General features: G+C 40.7%; 1 protein-coding gene across 1 annotated transcript; it reads right to left on the reverse strand.

Moving 5' to 3' along the window:
• Positions 1-954: 954 nt before the first annotated feature.
• On the reverse strand, positions 955-22,178 carry LOC149322581 (DNA primase small subunit-like). The gene is made up of 13 exons (XM_089528768.1): positions 22,003-22,178; positions 19,594-19,751; positions 17,635-17,741; positions 12,941-13,014; positions 10,386-10,522; positions 8,990-9,048; positions 8,250-8,359; positions 6,136-6,215; positions 5,182-5,302; positions 3,434-3,503; positions 3,022-3,113; positions 1,964-2,062; positions 955-974 (listed from the first exon to the last, which is right to left on the reverse strand). The coding sequence occupies exons 1-13, from the start codon at positions 22,103-22,105 to the stop codon at positions 955-957; spliced, it is 1,230 nt and encodes a 409-aa protein (XP_089384894.1). The 5' UTR covers positions 22,106-22,178.
• Positions 22,179-22,977: the final 799 nt, after the last annotated feature.

The following is a 22,977-nucleotide window of genomic DNA, read 5'->3' on the forward strand; positions in this document are numbered from 1 at the left end:
ACTTATGTTTTCTGTTTTACTCTCCAAATTTTAGGCTTATTTGAATCTGTGGTTGAACACAATACTTCAAGTACTTAATATGTTTATCACGCAGTTCCTTTGTCTTTGCTGTGAGTTTACTTTTTTTTGAGATTTCTCAGCTACTATAGTGACCAAGCTGGTTGTAGGACACAGGGATGGTCTGGGAATTGTAGTCTCCCCCCACCTTGTCAAAACAAAACAACCCCCGCCCCCCAAAAAAACCCAAAGCAAAACTCCTTGTAAGCTCTGGGTGGAAAATAAATAAAAAATGGAACTATATTGATTATATCTTTTGTGCTGTAGAAGCAAACCCCCCTGACTGTAGAAAATGAATTATGCATGTTTGCCAGAAAATGAATTATGCATGTTTGCCAGTTTCTTTGAACAGTTGCCCAAAAGGCACAGAGCCATACATAAATATGTCAGTATTAAACATACATATCTTTATGCAGTTGCATATGTCAATATTAAATATGGACAGCACAATGCAGCCAAAATTCAGTTCTTTTCACTAGTCCTGAGTTCATTGGGTAAGATATGAGCACATGCATAATTCAGTGAAACCAGATAATTGTGCCATTTATGCTTTACATCTGGTTTTTAAGCTGCAAAACTTGCTTAAGCAGCAGTTTGACCCAAATTCTATATGGGTAGAATTCACTTAAAAGGCTGAAATAGTAGGCAAGGCAAGCACTGGTTAAGAGGTAGCTGCTGGGGGGGGGGAGAGTGACTTTCATACAGTTAAGGTCTGAACAGGTTCTTGGAGAATAAACAGACAGCAAAATGGAAGATCAGTTTTGTTTGGTTCTCTAAATAAAGCTGGTCACTGTAAGAATTTAAGAAAAGACTTAATTGAGTTCCTTCTACAATGAATCACTGCTATCTGGCTGGATAGCTGGCCATCATTGCTCTGCATCAAGAGCTCAAAAGACTTCAAAAATCCAGCTGCATGTCTAAAAAAGAAAGAAAGACAAATTTAAACAACTATTTGGTATACTCTTAGGACAACTAACAAGTTGCACAACATCTTTATGGAGCTGTAACTATGGGTGAGAAATCTCTGTAGAATTTTAATTTTATCTTAACCTGAAAACCCAAATGATTTGGTAATCCACACCATCTTATCACATCAGGTGATTGGTGGATCTATCCAAGTGGGTCCTTGTTCTCCCTGAAGCTACTTCTGGTGTCATTTTCACTTGCCATCACAATATGCACACTGCAGGATCTTCAGAAATCTTGCTCTCAAAAGAACTGCATACGACTAACACAAACACAGGCACAGAGCATTCCTACCCCAAATAGACCTCTGTTCAGTATATGTAATACAGTGTTTATCTATTACTCTTTTAATTAATATCATCCAACCATCCATTCTCTGGTTGATATACCATTAAGGCCATTATCCTGACATCACTATGCTCTGTAATTTCCCTGTGATTCTCTGTGGAGAAAAAAACACACTGTAAAGCTTTCAGGATAGAAGGCATTGGTACCACATGTTAGAGATGGGCAGAACTTGGAAAAGTTACTTTTTTGGACTAGGATTCCGAGAATCCCACAGCCAGCATGGTCAGCAAACATACTTGCTGGTTGACTGTGGAAGCTATAGTTTAAAAACAGTATTTTCAAGCTGTATCAATGTGGGGAATGTTGTAACACAAGGTGGATGTTTTGGTTGACAGATCTATGTTTCTAATGTGGTATTCTGTATTAAGCCTAGTTCACTGTAAAATGAGCTAAGCTGTCAAGACGTATGAGAATGATCTAATCAAATGTTAAGATAAAGGACAGAATGGAACTGTAGTGTATCTGTTTGGTAAAGCTGAAATGCTCTACTAAGAACAACCTTTCAAAGTAAAGTATCTGTGGAACTCCAGTTGTGCTGCTTCCACAAGGTGTGTGGGCAGTCAGTGAAAGCCAGCACCACTATCTGACTTACCGCTAGCCCGGAGATGTTCCCCTCTCTGTGAGCTTTCCATTTCCTCTACAAACTGCTCAAAAACTTTCACATATGGAGCAAGGCTGGTTTTCCTGTAATCTATAAAGGGGATGGGCGGGGGAGAAGAGAGCATATTTTATTATTTTTTATTTTATAACAAACATTTTTAACCCAGCTTCAAGGGCAAAACTCTTTGAGTCACTATAAAATCTGATACAATAATAAATGTCAGAAGAGAATAAAAGCCAGTGATAATGGAACAGCCAATCCAGAAAATACTAAAAACCAGTACATAATAGCAACTAGGAATTACTAGCAGCCCAAAGAAAATACAGTTCAAGAAAAAGCCAAAGAAAAGGGGCCTGCAGAGCTTCCCTAAAGATCTTCACAGCCACCTCTATCTCTTTACTCACAACCAGATAATAAAGATCACAATGTTAATCATGAAATAAATAGGTAGGGTGTACTGAACCAGGGCACCCATCTGTCTTGAGTTAAACCTATGTAGATCTACCGTTTGTTGACTAAAAATATTACGGTATCTCTCTCGGAGTGGCTCTGGGAAAAACATTCTGGGACATAGGTGGAGCAGTACCTAACTCATCATGGAAGTGGTCTTGACTATAGCTCTCTTAATTCTGACAAAAACTGAGTTTTTTTGTTTTTTAAAAATAAATGGACAGATGTGAGCAGATGTGCTGGTGGGGAAATGTGTTCAGTTTTTTTTATTTGCCTATTTATGGGGAGAAATATCTGGCTATCCTCCTGGTGAGAATTTCTGACGAATCAGAAAAATTGCTAAACAAGAGTCACAGAGGTGGGAGAGCTGTGGGTAAGAAAATGACTTCATAAACCCTTTGTGCTGATTAGCAAAACCAACATAAATGATACAAAAGAGTCATGAGGAAAAAAGAAGGGAGGCTATGCAAATCTGCAGCATTTAGTCATTACTTCCACGATAACTCCTTTCACCCACTGCGGAGAAGACACATCTCTCACAATAACAACAAACCACACTACCATTAAGGCAAACATTTCTCAAGATCTTTTCCACTCACCTCTGCTCCTGCGAGTACATTCAGTCCCTCCTTCATTTTCCTTTCCATCCCCATCATCATTCCTAATCGTGTCTAGCTCATGACAGAGGCGGCTAAAAAACAAATCAACAAAAAAACATAGGGAATCTCACAAAACCTGGCTCAACATAGGCTGCATCTACACAACTGAAAGAATGCAATTTGACACCGCTTTAACTGCTATGGAATTCTGGAAAATGTAGTTTTGTGAAACATTTAGCCTTCTCTGGCAGAACACTTTGGTGCCACAACAAACTACAAATCCCAGTCTTCCATAGTATGGAGCCACAACAGTTAAAAGCAGTGTCAAACTACATTAATTCTTCAGTGTAGCAGAAGACATAGTTAACTGGTACAGTTTAATGACATTGCCTCCAATTAAAATGATCTGTACCTGATAGTGGGAACAGCGAATGGATCAAATTCATCTAATTTTGTTAGGTCAATTGGTACCGAAATACGACCTGAAAGAGAGAAGGAAAAGTATAATTACAGCTCCCTTCACGTATTACCTCCATAAAGGAGCAAAACATGTAGAAATATCCTGTGATGCTGTAAGACTGTCCCCTCCCCATGTCTCTTCCTGTCCCTGCAGTCCACTCATGAGACTGGGTTCTGGAGCAGGGAACTCTATGTAACACAAGCTGTCTTGGAATCAGGGTTCTGGTAGCTAGGAAAGCCCCTGTCTATTGAGCAATGTGGAGTAGGGGAGAGGATTTCCATCCCCATGACCCTCTGGGAGATATACTGCTTCCAGATTAAAATAAGACTTTCCCCTAAAGGTGTGTAGGGATCCACACTTTGAACTGCAGCCCCACAGAGGTGTGCCTCGTGTGTGTGTGTGTGTGTGATTTTTTAAAATAAAGGAATAATAGAACCTTTTGGGTAAGATATCCCTTTTCCCTCCCCCCCATAACACATGTGTATCCAGTGATCACAAACAACCACCTGGCAGGTACATGCAGCCTGCGTGACTCCCACCCCTGGCGTTGAGGTGTTATGTACAGATTTCCCAATTCAGGGGAAAACAACACAATAGGGATGGAGTTGTGTGATACTGGGGGTAGATCCACAAGTGTGTCCCATAGCCTCTTTCCTTACTCCTTGCGCTTTAGGATGAGTAACACATTCAGGTCTGGATCCTATCACTCCCAGTTACAAAAGATCCATTGATCAGTGGGATTTACACAACATTCAACAATTGATTCAATGGGTCTACTATGGTTGGGGCTAGGGTTTAGGTCAAAAGAAGCTTCTCAGTTCCCCATGTTAGAGGTGATTACCACTAGAATTAGAATGAGTAAGACACTGTTGGTGACAACATATGGCAGCCTCTGCTTGCTACTTAATAAAAATAAGAAAATGAAATAAGAAACATCCGTGTCTTTTAAAGAAAAGCAACCACCCATCTTAAGGGGGCTAGACAGGTCTAGACCTTAAATGACCTCTCTGTAATCTAGAGATGTGAAGGCCCAGAAAACCGCCAGGAAAATTCAGAAATTATTGTAATATTTCAGAAAGAAGCGAGAAAAATTACCTTTGTTGAATAGAAAAAAATGGCAAGTAGTTTAACTAGAGAACTGTTAATGTATTAATGAATAAGTGAGCAACGCAGTCTGTATGAGTCTCTCAGGAAGTTATTTTATTTGTTGTTGTTTTTGTCTCATGCCATGATTTATGTTTTATGTGTGTCTTTGTATCGTTGTTGTTTTTAATTAATAAAATTTAATTTTAAAAAATCCAGAAATTTCCCAATCCCAGAAGTCTTATTTTTCTGGAAAAAAATGGATATGGCACCTCTAGTTTACAGAGAGGTCTTTCTGTTAGTGATGAATAAAATGTTTAAGAAAATGTGTTCTTATCCTTACTCTTACCACTATGCAAAATTATGTTGTAGGGAGACCTGTCTGTAAGACTATGTAGAGTAGTGCTACTCCATCATATTTTAAAGGAAACTTGTGGCTTCATAACATTTTATTCCTTCAACAACTGAGAGGTGGGTGCAGCTAACATTGCTCAGTAAACTTCAAAGGTCAAAGGGGACAAATGAAGTACTTAATCTAAATCCATCACTTTACCTATCAATACACCACTTCTAGATTTCCATCTTGAAAAGATATGGTGAAGCATCACACAACCAACCTGTTTTGGGGTGAACACTGAATGGGCTCTTCAGCAAGTGGTTAATTCCTTTGCTAACGTTAATATCCAGCCGAGGAAAGCAGTACTGTAGCATGATTTCCCACTCAGTGCGTTCCAGTTTCTATAATGTTTGAATGGAAGAATTAAAGAAGATTGGAAAAACATTTCTCACTGGAACGTTTAGAAGATCTACTCTATACATGTATATACCAGAAGGTGGCTACTGTCTTGAAGGAGGTGCCTGGACAACCATGCAAAAATTCTAAAGAGCACACATTCAGAGATTGCAATGCCAAAAGGATACAGACTTCCTGAACTGGTTTCCTTCTAAATGAGTTGTAATTCTCATGCTCAGTACTCTCATAAAGAAGGCTAACTACCTCACAGAACTACAAATTCTATAGCACTGAGCCATGGCAATGAAAGTTATGTCAAACTGCATTAATTCTGCAGTGTAGATGCTATCTAAATCTGGATGGCTAGCCCCTTCTCCATCCTATTCGGCCCATTCAAATGGAAGGGATCCCAAAGCATGGAGAGCTCAGGCTTCTGCCAAACATACCAAGGTGATCTCTGTTCAGAGCATCCATGGTACTCAGAGCCAGAATGAGAGGATTTGGGTGGGCTGCCTTGCCAGTAATTGGTTACCCTGCCAAAGATCATGAAGCTGGCACCTTGGGCACTACAACAGCTCTTTCAACTAATTAATAAATGAACAGGTCCAAAATGATCTCAAGCATATACTGTATAATACTTCTCATGCTTCAAATGTCAGCACTACTTCAACATCATCAGTTTATAACCAAATTGCCAATTTCAATCCCTCAGCTAGGAAGTCACAGGAACTATGCAAGATTCCTATGCTGGACTGTTCTCCACCACCCAGTGTTGGCAGCTTGAGAGCTGACATGGTTCCCTTATTCCCAGCTCAGTTACTTAATTGTATTTTTCCACCTGTTTTTTCAAAAGTTTCCAGCGCTGAACTGAATCTTGGTTTTTCTTCCGAAATTCCGACAGAAGATTAGCTCGAGCTGGTGGGTGAACAGTTAAGGAATTTCAAGGTTTGCCCAAGATCTTTTGTTGCCCAAGGCAGAAAATCTAAATAGTACTCGCCCTCCACATACATTCGTCCGTCTGTCCATCCATCCATCCATCCATCCATCCATCCATCCATCCATCCATCACCTTTTCCCGCAGTATAGGAGTCAAGGTGGCTTACAATTAAAACAAATAGTCAAAAATTCACTGGCTGCAAAATTTAAAAAGCAATTAAACTATCACAAGGTTAAAGTCAGTTAAATACAAAAACCATTAAAATCAACAACATACATTCATTTATTCATTATTTCTCATGCACATATACACACTTAGCATGGGACATGGTTCCCAATTGTTTTTTAAAAAATTGTGCTGCATGGGTCAGACTTGCCAACTCCCTACCCGAGGCTGCTCAAAATTTCCCTTAAATTGCCCCACACCAGGACAATCTGTCTACCTGGAATTTATAATGGTGGGGGAGAGAGAGATCATCCAGGACAAAAGTCTCACTACTTCAGATGTCAGAAATGAATCCTGATCAGCATATCAGTTTTAGTGAGACTTGCACACAGTCTCCAACCATCAAAAATCCAGCACAGCACTAGGCTCTGTATCCATTTACCTCCCAGAGCTTTGCATACAATGGCTACACTGGAATGAAGCAGAAATGAGGTGGTAGCATGAACTGTCTGCAAACAGCTGTGTATTGCATTTTTACTGCTTCCTATGTGGCAAAAAATCCCAGCAATGAGAACACTGTCCTAGTAGTAGTTCAAAGGAGATGCTTAAGGCTGCTCTTTCTGATTTTCCTCCACCTATTTGCACAGAGGTAGTGGTGTCATTCAAAACAGTAAGTTCTGTCTTTTTTTGCTAAAATGTGTACATATCATCTGCCAGTCACCTTTCTAGTATCAAGAGTTTCTGTGCCCATGGCACTAGGCACCTCACTAAAAAGATGCGTAAAACTCAAAATTCCTCTCAATTTTATCCTGTGCTCCTGAGATTTTTGCCTCCTTGCTGGAATCCTGGGAGATGACATGCTTGCATCCACTGCTCCATGTCTGACTAGTGTTTCCTCCGGCCCCTTGGCAGAAGCTATGGTGGGGCACTTGGCACATCTACGCCCCCAGCTCTTCCGCAGTGCTGAAGGATCCAGTCCTCCTCTGACTGTCTTGCCTCTCTGTTTTCCTTGTCTGCTCCAGTCTCTACCTATTCTACACCTCTCTGTTCCTGGCTCCCCTTTTAATCTCCCCAGCCTCTTCCTTGTAACCCTCCTCCTGAGCTATTTCTGCCCAGAAGTACCCCCCTGTGGCTGGAGGAGCTTGGTGTCCTCCATGTCTACAAGCTTCTTCTTTGGTCCATGACTGGAACTTTTGTCACTCCTGCCTCCCCCAGATAGGTTCCTAACCAAGGTGGAGTCCCCACTCCTGGCTCATCCTCCCCACAATCCTATAATAAATTATTTTTGTTTTCATTTTACTTATGCTGTAAAACATTTAGCAAGTGTGCAAGAATTTAATTGTGATTTTTTATTGAACTGATAAATGTTAACAACAGGTTTGGGTGAACTGATATGAGCTAACTGGATGATACCATCACTTAGAGAGTACTTCCCCCCTACCCATGGAGAAGAGGTCAAAAAGAGGATTCCCACCCACTCATCCATAGCCTGAATACTTCTTCTTACCACTGACAAAAACAAAAAACAGCAGCGGTTGTTCAAAAGACAGGATATCAATATGTTTATACATCTTTATCTATATGGCTAGGGATCAGACTTTTAACAAATGCTTAGCATTGATCAGGGAATACAAAGCATTTTTGCAAAACACAAGAGTTCAGACAGGAAAAGCTACTACCCAACCCCTGCTGCATGCCAGGTGCCAATCACTGGCATCAAGGGCAACCAGGCACCTGGGGTTTTGCACCTTTGGCATTGGGCATCTTACTACAAAGACGCGTAAAACTCAAAATTCCTCTTCACTTTATCCTGTGCCCTTGAGGTTTTTTACAACTCTCAAAAAGGATATGCTCTGGGACCAAAGCCAACACTTTTTCGTAGCTGTCTTTACTTCCAAGTATGTCCTGACCAACAAGGGCGTACTCTTCAAAGTATTCCTTCACCACAACTAGTGATTTTCTAACGGAAAACAGAGATATTGATCACAAAGATGCGTTCTTCAGTTTTTATAGATGGAGAGGAGAAAAATTTTGGCACAGATAGAGCTTGTTATACAGAGATACGGCTCAGAATGTATGCTAAAATCCCTGCACTGGCATTTAATTTGCTTCAGTTCTAAACCTGGGAAATTTGTAAAGATAGAGATTGTGGAAAGTTATACAGCAAAAGATTTTGCAGCAAAGCTCCATTCAATTCAGCCACAATGGCATACATTTTACTAGAAAGAAGCTACAAGTTTCTGCTGTAAACAGACTGTACAAGTACAATGTGTACTAACATGATTTCAGCACTTGCCTGCAAAAATGCACAACTCTAGGTAAGGTCTAAGAATCCAAACAATAATTTGAAGCAGAGGGGCTATTTTCCATATTACCCAATTTCAACACTGTAAGGAGAATATGCTCTTTTAACAAAAACATGGCACATCATTAACAAGATGATTTTCTCCAATTGCCTCCACTTTTGGGGTGTCAGGACTTAGGAACAGGACTCTCTTGTGATTAAAAAGTTTCTAGTCCAAACTAGGTTCAGTCAGTTTTCTTCCCAGAAAGCAGACACTCATGTCTCTGGCTTGTCAAACCAACTGACCTGATGAAAGGGTGGATGTTGTCTGGGAGGGTCACCTTCTTGATGGTTTCTTCACCACCCTACAAAACATCAAGAATATGCAAAGTGAGAACTGAGACGCCATGCAGAACCTTCAACTCCATCTGCACCTCACCTTACCCTCAGTTTTTCCTCTCCTCATCCACAACCAGTAATGCTGCTGGTGCAGCTAGCATTTCCAAAATCTGGAGAACTTAGATTTTTAAGACTAAAACTCTCAGAATTAAGTGTAAGACTAGAAGATAATCTAATGCCAATGAATGCCTGAACATGCAGGAAAAAAATCTTCACATCCCACTTGGTTATAAATCAGCTTAAGAAACTGTATTTATGTAAAGGGGGGGGGGGGGAGGATGGCACTGATTGTTGATGAGCATGTGACAAACAAGACTGAAAGAGGCCTACACAGATTTATGGACATCTTTTTACAACATGCCAGAAAATACCTTCCTGGAAGTGCAACTGTATCCTTCTTTGTCTCAAAGCCCCGCAACACATGTTCCAAATGGGGGGTTCTGTGCTAATACAGCCATTTCAAACCCTTGTTGCTACTCCCAGCAAAAATTTAACAAAGCTTTAATTAACATTTGAAGAAGCTCTCCTAATGTTCCTATTACCATGAAATGAGATCATTCTTACTCCTTTTTATTGTTTCTCCATTAAGTGTACCAGGTTCATCAGCCTCTTCCCCAGCTGTTATCCAGCAGTCACTCCAATTTGCTGTGATGATGGAGGAAGAGAAAGGAAACAAGGCCTCTTAACTGGCTCAGATAAAAGACCAGCAATGTTTGGCTCCTCTTCTCTTTGAACTGTTTCCATTCCGGATGGTTGTGATAAGAAAACCAGAGGCATCCAGCTGCATTACAGCTGGCCCTTATAAGAAATGTATAACTTTAAGCACTGCTGCCTAAGCTTTCTTTCTTTCCCTTCCTTTTTTTTCCTTTTCCTACCCTATCCTTTTTTATTCTTGTGTTGTGTCTTTCTAAGGCTGCATCTGCACTGCAGAAATAATGCTGTTTGACACTGCTTTAACTCCCATGGCTCAATGCTATGGAATTCTGGAATTTTAAATCTTGGCAGGCTTTCTCTATCAGAGATCTCTGGTGCCACAATAAACTACAAATCTCAGCCATGGGAGTTAAATTTCTAAGTTATAAGGACATTTTTATTTTTAATTGACATCTAAGATTACTTTGGCTGAACAATGAGGTATAAATGCTAAAAATAAACCCAATAAAGATCTCTTCAACTCTCAGACATGTGCTCTGTCCATCCTCATTCTTGAGGCATACTCTGATATGACAAGTCAGTATTGTATCTTGTGGGCCATTAATTTTGCTCCCCTCCATTATAAAATTCGAACCTCAACATACTACACCTTCACTATGGTGAGATATTCTGCTGCCGCCGAGCGGAGTGTTGAAGACCACTTTCTGACTGACTCATCACACACCCAGCAGTGCACACCTCTTCGTCCTGAGTACACCCAGAGGCGGTACTTAATGCCAAAGTCCTCTAGAGATGCAGAAGAAGGACCAGAAAGCACAATGTTATCATATAGCTTTGAGTGTAATAAACAAAACAAAAAGGGCTAAACCTAAAGTAGACCCACTGAACTCCAACACTTCTGTAAGGTATGTCAGCAATCTCATCCCATACAGTACTGTGAAAAGAGGCAGAGAGAAAGAGAGAATAGTGGCTTGCCTATAGCCAACTATTTTGCTCATGGCTCTGCTGAGATTCGAATGGATAGTTTTCAGACTCATAGTTCACATTCCAAGACAGTAACAGAGATTCCAAGACAGTAACAGAGTAACAATCAATGTGAACACCAATATTAAAAACACCAAAATGCACTAAAACAACACTAAAATACAGCAACATGAAACGGATCAGTATCCTACCATCCAATGATCACTAAAAAGAAATGAGCAGAAGAGGCAATTCAACCTTTCGCAAATCTAAAATGACAGCAGGCAGCAAAAGCAGAAACCGAGTTGAAAGAAGAGCAAAGTCAGGGAAACACTACAACTTGGAGACCAATAAATACAGGTTGTGGAAATGGGGAAACTGACTTTTGTTTGTTGTTAAGTGATGGATTAGATCAGGGGTAGGCAACCTGCGGCCCGCGGGCCGGATGCGGCCCGGCAAGGCCTTGGGACCGGCCCCAGCCCGGTCCTGCCGCCGATTGCCACCGGGGCCTTTGGGGGGCAATTGTCTACAGAAGCCTCAGAAACATGCATTTATATTAACATTTTTTAAAAAAATCAGCAAATTTTTTTGCGTGTCCTCCATTTTTTAAAAAAAGTGTCTTCCATTTGAAAATTTTGTCCTACATTTGTCCTGGTTTATTTATATATTTAATTTTTTTAAAAAAATATTTATTTATTTATTTATTGGCTTCGGCCCCCCAGTTGTCTGAGGGACAGCAACCCGGCCCCCCGCTCAAAAAGGTTGCCTACCCCTGGATTAGATACTTTCCAAGAAAACATTCCAGCCCTAGGTTCTGGCTATGCTGCAAGATGAATGACCGTTTATACTACCTTTATAAAACTGCAAGTTTGCTGGGGCCAGGAAAACAGCATCAGCACACCAAAAAGTAATCTCCAGCCTATTCAGAATCCATGTTTAATTAAAATCTGAAACATGGGAATCAGTTTGCATGTTTACCCCACAAACACAGAAGCTTAAATCCAACTGCAAGTTCTAATTAAAGTAAACTATTTGAATCAATGGGAATGTAAGGGTCAACATTTATGTAAGTACCATTGATTCAAAGGGTCTACTCTGGCTGGGACAAACAATTTGATTTAGGTCACACACACACGTGTGTATATTTATTTTTTATTCATCCATTCATTTTATATGCTGCCTTTCTCCCAGAAAGAGACCGAGATAACATTGGTTGAAAAAAAATCCTTAATTAAAAAAATAAAAACAATTAACATTTATATTTATATTAGTGTTCTTAGCTTTGATTTGGTTATTTCCTGCATTTTGCAGAGCCTTGTCCTTCTTTGCAGTTATGATATCTGGTCACCCTGCCCTGACAATAATTATGTATTATGTATTAAAAGCCTGTTCGGACAAAATCGTCTTTGTCAGACAGTGAAAGGAAAACAGAGAGTGGGCCAGCCAAGCCTCCCATGGAAGGCTCTCCCAGAGGGTGGAAGCAGCCGAGAAGGCTCTCTCTTGTATCTTCATCCTTCAGCCTGTGATGGTGGTGGGACAGAGAGAAAGCCCTCTCCTATAAATCTTAGAATTTCTGTTCTCTCTCTTTAGACCTTCCTCCTTGTAACAAGGATGGGGCTTCATTCATCCTTGGTCCAGGCCTCAGAGGGAGAGAAGAATGCTGGACCTGATCCCCTCCCCCCTCACCATTCCCTTCTCCTTTTGTGTCGTGTCTTTTAGATTGTAAGCCTGCGGGCAGGGAACTGTCTGGTTAAAAATAATAATAAATGTAAGCCGCCCTGATAGCCATTAGGGCTGAAGGGCGGGATATAAATACCTAAATAAAAATAAATAAATAAATAAATTTTACTGATGCTTCCCTATTCTAAGTGCCACAAAACCAGATGATTCTCAAAATGTAATAAAAAAAATAACATACATACTTGAAAGACACTCTAGTTCTGGCTTTAGTGGGTCTCAGCAGGAAGGCTGAAAAGACAGTCTAACTAGTGACTGCAGGACTATAATTTAAAGACATAGCTGTGTTAGTCTGTAGTATCATTCTGCAGAGCGATCTTGTAGCACCTTTGAGACTATCTAAAGAAAGAAGTTAACAACATGAGCTTTTGTAGACTTAAGTCGATTTCCAAATGCATCTGAGGAAGTAGACTTAAGTCTAGAAAAGTTCATACTGCCAAATTCTTTCTTTAGTCTCAAAGGTGCTAGAAGATCTCTCTACATGCACGACTATAAGCCACTTACCTACAAGTGCCCGATCTATGATGCGGATGGCGATAGTCATGAGAGTCCAGCACTTAGAGCAGATCTCTGCAGAGCTGAGGACAGAAGAAGGCCCCACACAAACTTGGTTTATTTGTTTGTTTGAAGATTATTTCTATCCCACCTCTCGTATAAAAATTGCAAAAAAAAAAAAAAAAAAAAAAAAAAAAAAAAAAATCTTTAAAACCAACAAAAACAAAACAAAATCAACCAACAAAGCAGGGCAAAAAAAAAAAAAGCAATCCTGCTACAGCAGCACATCCACCCTGCCAGAGTTTGGGAGAGGGTTACTCTTTGGGATTAAGTCTCATAAAATCTCCCAGACAGCACACACTGTCAAATGTGTGATGCAGAATGAACTGAACACCAAGGGCCACCTTCTTGAGACTAAATAAATAAATAAATAAATAAATAAATAAATAAATATCGGAGGCCAGGTGAATTCAGGTCACCCCATTAAATTGTTTGGCTGATGGTTCAGGACTTTTTCATGAAATATCTAACTAGAGTACAGAGTGCTATCCTATATTCACATGCATGAGAATGAGTCTCATTAAATTCCACAGTTTACTTTTGAATGTACACATACATTTATTTAAGCCATTCAGACTGCAATCTCAACCACATTTACGTGGGAGAAAATCCCACTGAACAGAGCATGATTTTCAAGTAAACAGTTGTGTGGCACATTACCACAGTCATATGTTGCTTTAAGCAAGGATGAAATGAATTAACAAGGGATGGGTCCACCAATCACTATTTGTCATGGTACTATGATTCTCTGGAATTAAAAACAAATACTTCCATGATTAATATGATGCCTTTAATGCTATTGACAGAGCTGTGGCCTTGAGATGTTGAAAACAGAGATAAATAACAGCCAGGAACAAAAACTCTATGTTCTAGTCTGGCATATGACTGATTACAAAACGTGAGGATAGAACAGAGGATAACTCTTACTGTTTTGTAATCTTTCTTGGATACTGTCAGAGACAGGACACTTGGGATGATTAATCTTTGCTCTTGCCCAACATGGTAATCCTAATATTCTTCCAAAGTCTGGCTATGTAAATTGTAATGTCCTTCAAGATGCAACCCCTATACACATATTTACATAGGCATACTTACTTACCTAGCAATAAGACCCCATGAATACAGTTGGGATTGTGTCTGCACTGCAGAAATAATTCAGGTTGATGTCACTTTAACTGTCATGGCTCCATGCTATGGAATCCTGGGAAATATAGTTTGTTGTAGCACCAGAGCTTTCTGATAGAGAAGGCTAATTGTCTTACAAAATTATAATCCCCAGAATTCCACAGCACTGAGCCATGGCAATTAAAGTGGTGTCAAAATGAATTATGTCTGTAGCGCGAATGCAGCCTGGGATTTATTTCCAAGGAGGTATATCACTCCTTACTTATTTATATTGCCCCCAATATCCAAGGATCTCAGGAGTGTACAATAAAATCTAGAATCACAGATCATAAAGTTGGAAGAGATCACAGGAGCTATCCAGCCCACCTCCTTGCTATGCAGGAAAACATGATCTATTTAAGAGTTTAAAAGTTTAAAACAATAACTTAAAAGGGATAAAAGCATGTTAGAGCATTTCATACTTAAAACAGGAGATATAAAACCAGATAAAACTACTTGTGCTTATGGGATAAAGTCAATGGGGCTCCAAAACTTGATTTTTATTTGGTGCCAAAGTAACATTAGTGTTGATGCCAGCTGGGCCTATAAAGGGAGGGTTTTCCACACCTAGGGTATCTTAGAAGGCCCTCTCCCACATATAGTTCCCACTGGTGAATGACAAAGGAAGTCATCTCCAAGACAGTTCAATCCTTAGGCAGGCATATATAAGGATAGGCATTCCTTCAAGTATCGAAGTCCCAAGTTATTTAAATATTTAAATGTCATCACCAGAATCTTGAATTTAGACCAAAAGCATTTGCGCAGCCAGTGCAATTCCTTTAAAACTGGCACTATATAGTTTCTGTATGATATTCCCACCAGCAGTCTAGCTACTGCATTTTGTACCAGCTGCAGTTTCTGAATCATCTTCAAGGGCAGCCCCAAGTACAGTTTATTGCAGTAGTCTAATTGGGAAGGATATCCAGTCAAAGCTAACACCAAGCACTCTAAGCCATGGACTCCACAGAGACAGATCTACAAATACTGCCCAAGTTTTGCATTTGCTCCCTCAAGAGAGCTAAACCTCATCCAAAGCAGGATACGGGCCCAGTTCCTAAATCCAAGAACCCCCTATCCCTTTCCTTCTGTCATATCAGGATTCAGCTTTAGTTGGCTCTCAGCTAACCTACTATGGTATGCATGCACTGGTTCAGCATCTGCACAGTCTTAGCTGATCTGATCACAAGAAGTGAAAATGTGTGTTATCAGTATACCAGTAGCACCAATTCCAAAATTTCTATTGACCGTACCAATGGTTTCATATAGATATGGAACAACATGGGAGACAGGACAGAACTGTCACATCTTACAGCTTAATGGCCAAGGTGCTGAATAAGGACCTGCACCCATGCCACTTTCTGGAACTGGTCCTGCAGATAGGAGTGGGACCACTTTAACATGGTCCAGACCAGGGGTCGGCAACCTCCGGCCCGCGGGCCAGATGCGGCCCGCGGAGGCCGTTGGAGCGGCCCCCGACTGCGGCTGCCGCCGCCACCGGCGGCTGCCGCGGCTTTTTGCCACTCTGGACGCTGCCATTTTGGACGAAAAAATGGCGGCGCCCAGGGGCGAAGTCTCGCGTGACCACAGAAGAGGTCGCGCAAGACTTCGGCCTCCAGGAGGCCCGCTGCAGCCGCCGGAGCTCTCAAATTGGGCTCAGACGGCGGCAGCGGGCCTCTGTGAGGCTGGGGCCGTCACTGGCGCCGGCGGGCGGGCTGCCAGAGCCAAGGAGGCTTTGCTGTAGCGAGGCCTCCTTGGCTCTGGCCGGCTCTCCCCGCCAGCGGGAGGGCTTCCAGAGCCAAGGAGGCTTTGCTGTAGCGAGGCCTCCTTGGCTCTGGCCGGCTCTCCCCGCCGGCGGGCGGGCTGCCAGAGCCAAGGAGGCTTCGATGTAGTGAGGCCTCCTTGGCTCTGGCCAGCTCTCCCCGCCGGCGGAAGGGCTGCCAGAGCCAAAGAGGCTTCGCTGTAGCGAGGCCTCCTTGGCTCTGGCCGGCTCTCCCCGCCGGCGGAAGGGCTGCCAGAGCCAAAGAGGCTTCGCTGTAGCGAGGCCTCCGTGGCTCTGGCCGGCTCTCCCCGCCGGCGGGCGGGCTGCCAGAGCCAAGGAGGCTTCGCTGTAGCGAGGCCTCCTTGGCTCTGGCCGGCTCTCCCTGCCGGCGGGAGGGCTGCCAGAGCCAAGGAGCCCCTCTGCAGCAAGGTCTCCCTTGGCCCTGGCCGGCTCTCTCCAGGCAGGGAAGGAAGGCGCGGGGGGGGGGGAGGAGGAGGAGGAGGGAGGAAAGAAAGAGGAAGAGGAGGGAGGAGGAGGAAGGAAGGAGGAAAAGGAGGGAGGAGGAGGAGGAAGGAAAGAAGTAGGAGGAAGAGAAGCAGGGAGGAAGAAGAGGAGGAGGGAGAAAGAAGAAGAAGAGGGAGAAAGAGGAGGAAGGAGGAAGAAAGGGGAGGAAGGAAGGAGGAGCAGTGCATTTCTGTGTAGTTTCAGTGCATTTAATGCTAAAAGGTCTGCTGTAACAATGATAGTGGTGGTCGTGGTGATGGTGATGATGATGAGTGAGCTTGAGAGCCATGCAACTACTGTTTCTGAAGCTGAGAAAGTGTCACCTTCCAAAGCGTGTTTTGTGTGCTTTTAATGCTAACAAGTCTCCCTTGCTTTGACAATGATAGTGTGATGATGGTGATGATGATGAGTGAGCTTGAGAGCCTTGCAACTACTGTTTCTGAAGCTGAGAAAGTGTCACCTTCCAAAGTGTGTTTTGTGTGCTTTTAATGCTAACAAGTCTCCCTTGCTTTGACAATGATAGTGTGATGATGGTGATGATGATGAGTGAGCTTGAGAGGCAGGCAACTACTGTTTCTGAAGCCGAGAGAGTGTCACCTTCCAAAGTGTGAAATGCACAAATGTGCTGTTGTGTGTGTTTTGGAATGCAGGTTGGGGGTGTTTGTCCAGAAAGGGACCGAGGAGGAGAGGGCGGGCACACGCCTCCTCCTCCTTGTGGGGCTTCAGTGGAGGCTCTGCCCCTGGAGGGTGGCTCCACCCCTGGAGGGTGGAAGCTCCGCCCCCAGCATGCAGCCCCGCCCCCAGAGGGTGGAAGCTCCACCCCTCAGCTTCGGCCCCCCAACTTGTCTGAGGGACAGCAACCCGGCCCCCGGCTCCAAAAGGTTGCCTACCCCTGGTCCAGACCGTTTCATTGCCTGGCAGAGATGGTGTCCGTTTTACTGATAAATTATCAAGGTTCTGCTTCTCACAGAATAGTTGAATACAGAAATAGAGTGGAAAAACAAGATTCTAGGCCATAATTATTGCAATCACCACAAAAAGTGCTTTGTGCAGATTAGAAAGAAGGGCAGAGCAGGATTGAGGAGAGGTGAGTAAGTGTAGAATAAATGGTCTACACATCTCTGTATTTGAGGTACATACTGTAAACACAATACCTACTCCAAAACTGAACTGCCAATTTAACCCAAACCACTTTCCCTGAAGGGAAATAAAATACCTGCAGCATCGTCTAACATCATCATAATCTGTCATGTCAATGTCAAACACCAGCTCTTTCTCCTGGGCTTGGAAAGCACTCATATGAACAGTATTGTGCTGGATGGGCTGCAAAGAAGAGAAGGGAACAGATGAACGTCTGGAATAATTATTTGCTTACAATTTAGAATGTAATTTCATTGCTTCATAACAGACAACCAATTAGGGTTTTCTGTAAGTGTCTTACTTAAACAGTACCTGATCATATTTGTACTGTTAAAAGACCAAGTAAGTTTTAACCTATCAGAACCTAGGAGGAAAGGCTTGAGAAATCTGTATCTTCAGCCCAGAAAAGGCAGTGTGGATTAGTGAAAATAAATGGTTTTTTTTACCACAGGCTCACTGGGAAGCACTTGTGAATAAGCTGTCATAATGACTAATACATGTTGCAAGGATGCACAGCAGGGAGAAGTAACAGACAGGCTACAAAGTATTAGGGCATCCCTAAATTTGTTACTGTGCTAACAAATTTCACCAAAAATTTTCTATAAAACAAGATATATACTCACTGTGTGGCTTGTTTTTAAAGGAGGCTACAGTTGGGATTTGTTGTTTTGGCTGCACAACTAAAATTCAGCACTATGACAGCAAATTTAGCAGGCTGCTAGTGGCAGGAGGCTGGGGCATCCAGTGAGTGAGAGGCGCCCTATGCATTGCCCTGGCCCCTTAATATGGATGATATGACTACAAAGCCCTTTGATGTTACTGTGCTAGTGTCATGAAAATTATTAATGGAGGCAGTCTCAGATATCTGCTTTCTTTGCTGTACTGTAATAGTTTTGCAAGAGAACAACAGAGTGATTGGCACTACACTGATGTTCAGACCATTCACAGAAGCAGTGTTGACAACAGCTTAATCACCCCATTTAAAACATTCTAGCAGGAGCATCAAGGGGGAGAGAAAGAGTGGAATCCTACAGATAAAAACCATTGCGCATGTAGTTGAATTTCCCCAGAAGTTTTGTAAATGTGGTCCCAAATATCCCAATCACCCTATCACCCCACAGCCTCTCTCTTTCACTTTCGATTTGGCTAGTTAGGAAACTAACAGATCGTTGCAGAACAGATCATTGATGGTTGTACATAAATTCAAGCATCGTTATATCAATGGCCCTTGCAACAAAACATTGCAGGGCAAAGTGATTCAGTCAGCCATACTCATGATACTCCACCGCTTCCTTTCTCATACAATTATCTCTCTTCCCCAAGAGTCAGTTAGCATGATATTTTGGGGTTTCACCCACAATTTTTTTTTTTTACTTTTGTGAATGTTGATGTTCACAAGTTGATACAATGGGCTCTTGGTAACTGCTGGGGTTTGGTTCGAAGACCTGCTGTGGATATCAAAATCCACGGATACTCAAGTTTCGTTGTATACTGTGGTGTAGTAAAATGGTATCCCTTATATAAAATGGAAAAATGAAGATTTACATTTTAGATTTTTTTAAAAAAATATACTTTCAAGTCATGGACAGTTGAATTTGTGGACGCAAAATCTATGGATACAAAAGGCTGACTATACTTCCTTTTTGTATGCGAGTGGTGCTGTTTGGGCCATTTAAACAATAACATAAACAGCGTAAACCACAGAAATAGAGGGGCCAATTTATATAAAAGTTAGATAGACACAGGCTGGGAACAGATTAGTTGAGATTGTAGAAGAGAAGGCCAAAACAAATGAGCTTTATACGATGCAAGAGAGTTAGAATCATGTTTACACTTGAGCCAAAAGAACACTGAGCCCATAGAACAAATTCAAGTAAAATTCGAATTGTATTTTACAAGAAAAAGCTGAAATGTGTCAGGAACAGTTTCTGACAGCATTCATCTATCTTAAAGAAAAGGGGCTGATTAAATACTCCTTTCTAGATGACCAGAGTTTCTGTCACTACATAGCACAGCATCCAGTTACTTTCCATACCTTGTGTGAGAACACGGCTCCAATGTCAATTTTGTAAGGGCACACTTTCTGGATCTCTTTCTCCAGTTCCTGGGGTGTGTTGAAAGACTGGTACCGCACATAAATATCATCGCGGAGTGTGAATGAAAACTCTCGTCGCTGAAAGTAGTTCTTTGTAACTAAAGAAGGAAACATAAAATTCCCTCCTAGTTATTTATGATAACAGCTAAGATGTTGTTCCTTTGAATCTCAGTTCTTCCAGAAATTCATATGATGGCTTGTGGCAAAATACTAAGGAATAAGAGAGAAATACTCTATGAAGCTACTGTAAGAATACATAAGACAGTACATGAAGTTCACTGAACGTGCTGAAATGTGCTATATCTTTCTAGTGGTCCTGGCTGATAATAACTGATGCATGTTATCTGAAGAGGCTGGCAGAGAAGGAAAATCACATCCATGTTATTGCTGTTTTATTTTTTCCTTCATTAAACTTATTGCTTTGCATTGTCTGAAAAACCTTTAATAAAAACAATACTATAATAGTATAGTATAATAGCATATAATACATCTTGATATATATATATATATATATATATATATTACTTTTATATATAATTTATGTGTATATATATATATATAGTATTTTTATTAAAGGTTTTATAGTATTATATATATATATATATATATATATATATGGAGAGAGAGAGAGAGAGAGAGCATATACAGTAGAGTATATAGTATTCTTTTTATTAAAGGTTTGATAATTTTACATATATATATACACACACACACACATACATAGCGCGCATATATATATATATATATATATATATATATAGTATTATGTATAATATTATACTATATTTTATTTTTTGTTCAATTTATTTTAATTTATTTCCTCCATAAAAAACATGTAAAACATACAAACTATAAAATCATATACATTACATACAGGACAAAACAACCATACAACTCCCACCAATACGTACATACAAAACTATACTAAACAATAAACATTGCACATTTTACAAACCTAAAACTAATATTTTAAATATTATACTATATTATATACTGTATTATTTTACTATACTATTATCCTATTATAAATATTATGCGCTCTCTCTCTCTCTCTCTATATATATATATATATATATAGAGAGAGAGAGAGAGAGAGAGAATTATTGTTATTAAAGGTTTTTCAAACAATGCAAAACGATAAGGAAAAAATGTGGATGTGATTTCTTATACACATAATATATATATATATATATCCTATTATTATTATGATAAATATATTTTATATATATATAAATATATCCTATTATTTATATCCTAATATCCTGTTGGTTATTACCTTTAAAGCCCTACACGGCTCGGGCCCGAGTTACTTGCGGAGCGCTTTTCCCTACATAATCTGCCCCACACTCTTAGAACATCTGGGAAGTTCTTACTAGAATATTATAATACCAGGCTAATGACAACTTCACATAAGGCATTCACTGCCGCGGCCCCAAGATTATGGAATGACCGACCGGAAGAGATCCGTCTCATTACTACCTTAGAGGCCTTGAAGAAGGCACTCAAAACGGATCTCTTCCAGTGGGCTTATCCACTGAATTCCATATAAAAAGGTTATGATGACTGCGCTTCCTTGACTCTGATTGTTGGCTAATGGACGAATTGTAATTTTTAGAGAACTAATAGGAATTCTTGGTAAATTCAATGTTAGTATTTTATTGTTGTATTGATTGTAAACTGTACTAAGTGTCTTTTAAGGTTGTAATCCTGCCTCGATCCGTGGGAGAGGTGGGAGGTATAAATAAACTATACTGTTATTATTATTATATACATATTTAATTATATATATATATATATATAATATTTAATAATATTACATTATGTATAATATTTATATACTTAATATATACATGTTTAAATGTATATATATATATTTATAGGTTTAAATGTGTGTGTGTGTATATATATATATATATATATTTAAATATATTTATAATAATAACAACAGAATATATTTATATAAATATATATTATATGTGTGTATATTATATATATATTTAATAATATATAAATAATACATGTATATATATATATGTTTATATACTTAATATATAAATATGTTTATATATTTAAATGTTTTATATATATATATATATATATATATATATATATATATATAGTTAAATATAATTACAACATTATACACACATATATATATATATATATATTCACACACATAAGTTCCATTCTGTTCAAGAAGGGCTTACTGTCTGGAAAGCACTTGAATTTTGGATGTGATCATGCTTCTCTTTCTCCCCCCCCCCCCCCGAATTCTGTACATGCCCAGAGGCCCTTTTGTACCCAGGCTGAAAGCAGCTCCCACCATCCATGCGTGGTCCCTGTGCTCACCGTCGCCGTAGCGGAGCCAGCGCCCGTAGAGGCCGAAGGGGAAGAGGCGACGGTAGTACAAGGGCAGCAGGTCCGGTAAAGAGCCTGGGTCGAAGTCTGCCATCGTCTCAGAAGCCGCCAAGAGGAAAGAGCGCGGGAGAAGCTAGGCCCCGCCCCCACGCCTCGGAGGGCCAATGAGAAGGGCGGAAGCCTCTCCAGGGGCCAATCACGGCGGCCTTGTGGGAACTGTAGTTTCCTCCAGGGTTGCCCTCTGAGGCCCCCTAGTGGTCCATGCATTACATTGCATCCCTACCATCTGAACTAAGGCTCAGGCCTAGCTAACTGTCACTAACACCTTCAATTATTTCTTTCCTCATGTCTGCCTAATGAAGAAGCCAGTGTGACTAGTAGGAAATGCAACATGGAATTGTGCATTTTGTTTGGCACAATAAAAGTACCATTGTTTGGATGTTGTTGGATTACAGCACAGTGTTATTTCAGAACACCAGGGTTTGAATTCTGACTGAGTGAGCTTGGGCAAGTCACACTCTCTCAGCCTCAGAGGATGGGAAAAGCAACCCTCCCCCTTGGACAAAACTGGCCAAGAAAATCCCATGTTGTTGTTGTTGTGTGACTTCAAGTTGTTGGAATTGTTTAAGTATAAATACAGGTGGGGGGTGGTGGTTGAGACAATTTACATGGACATCATGGATTGTACCATAAAAGAGGCAGAAGAAAAAGGAAGCCCAAGAGGAGAAGAAGAACAAGAAGAAGATGTTGAAGAAGAGAAGAATGATATAAAAGGAAAGACAAATCAATGTTAGATTAATAAGTGAATGTTAAATTGGAGCAAGACAATGATAGGTGTTGTTTAAAGTGTATAAAAATATTTAATTAAAAAAGTATTATTTCTTCTTGTGCGGCTGCTTCAGGTCATTTCCGACGTATGGTCCCCCTATAATGGGGTTTTCTTGGCTCAGTTTGTGGGTCTGCCCT

Source organism: Sceloporus occidentalis, unplaced genomic scaffold (assembly GCF_023333645.1).
Source record: "Sceloporus occidentalis isolate IW3139 unplaced genomic scaffold, rSceOcc1.0.p SCAF_1, whole genome shotgun sequence".
Lineage (NCBI taxonomy): Eukaryota > Metazoa > Chordata > Lepidosauria > Squamata > Phrynosomatidae > Sceloporus > Sceloporus occidentalis.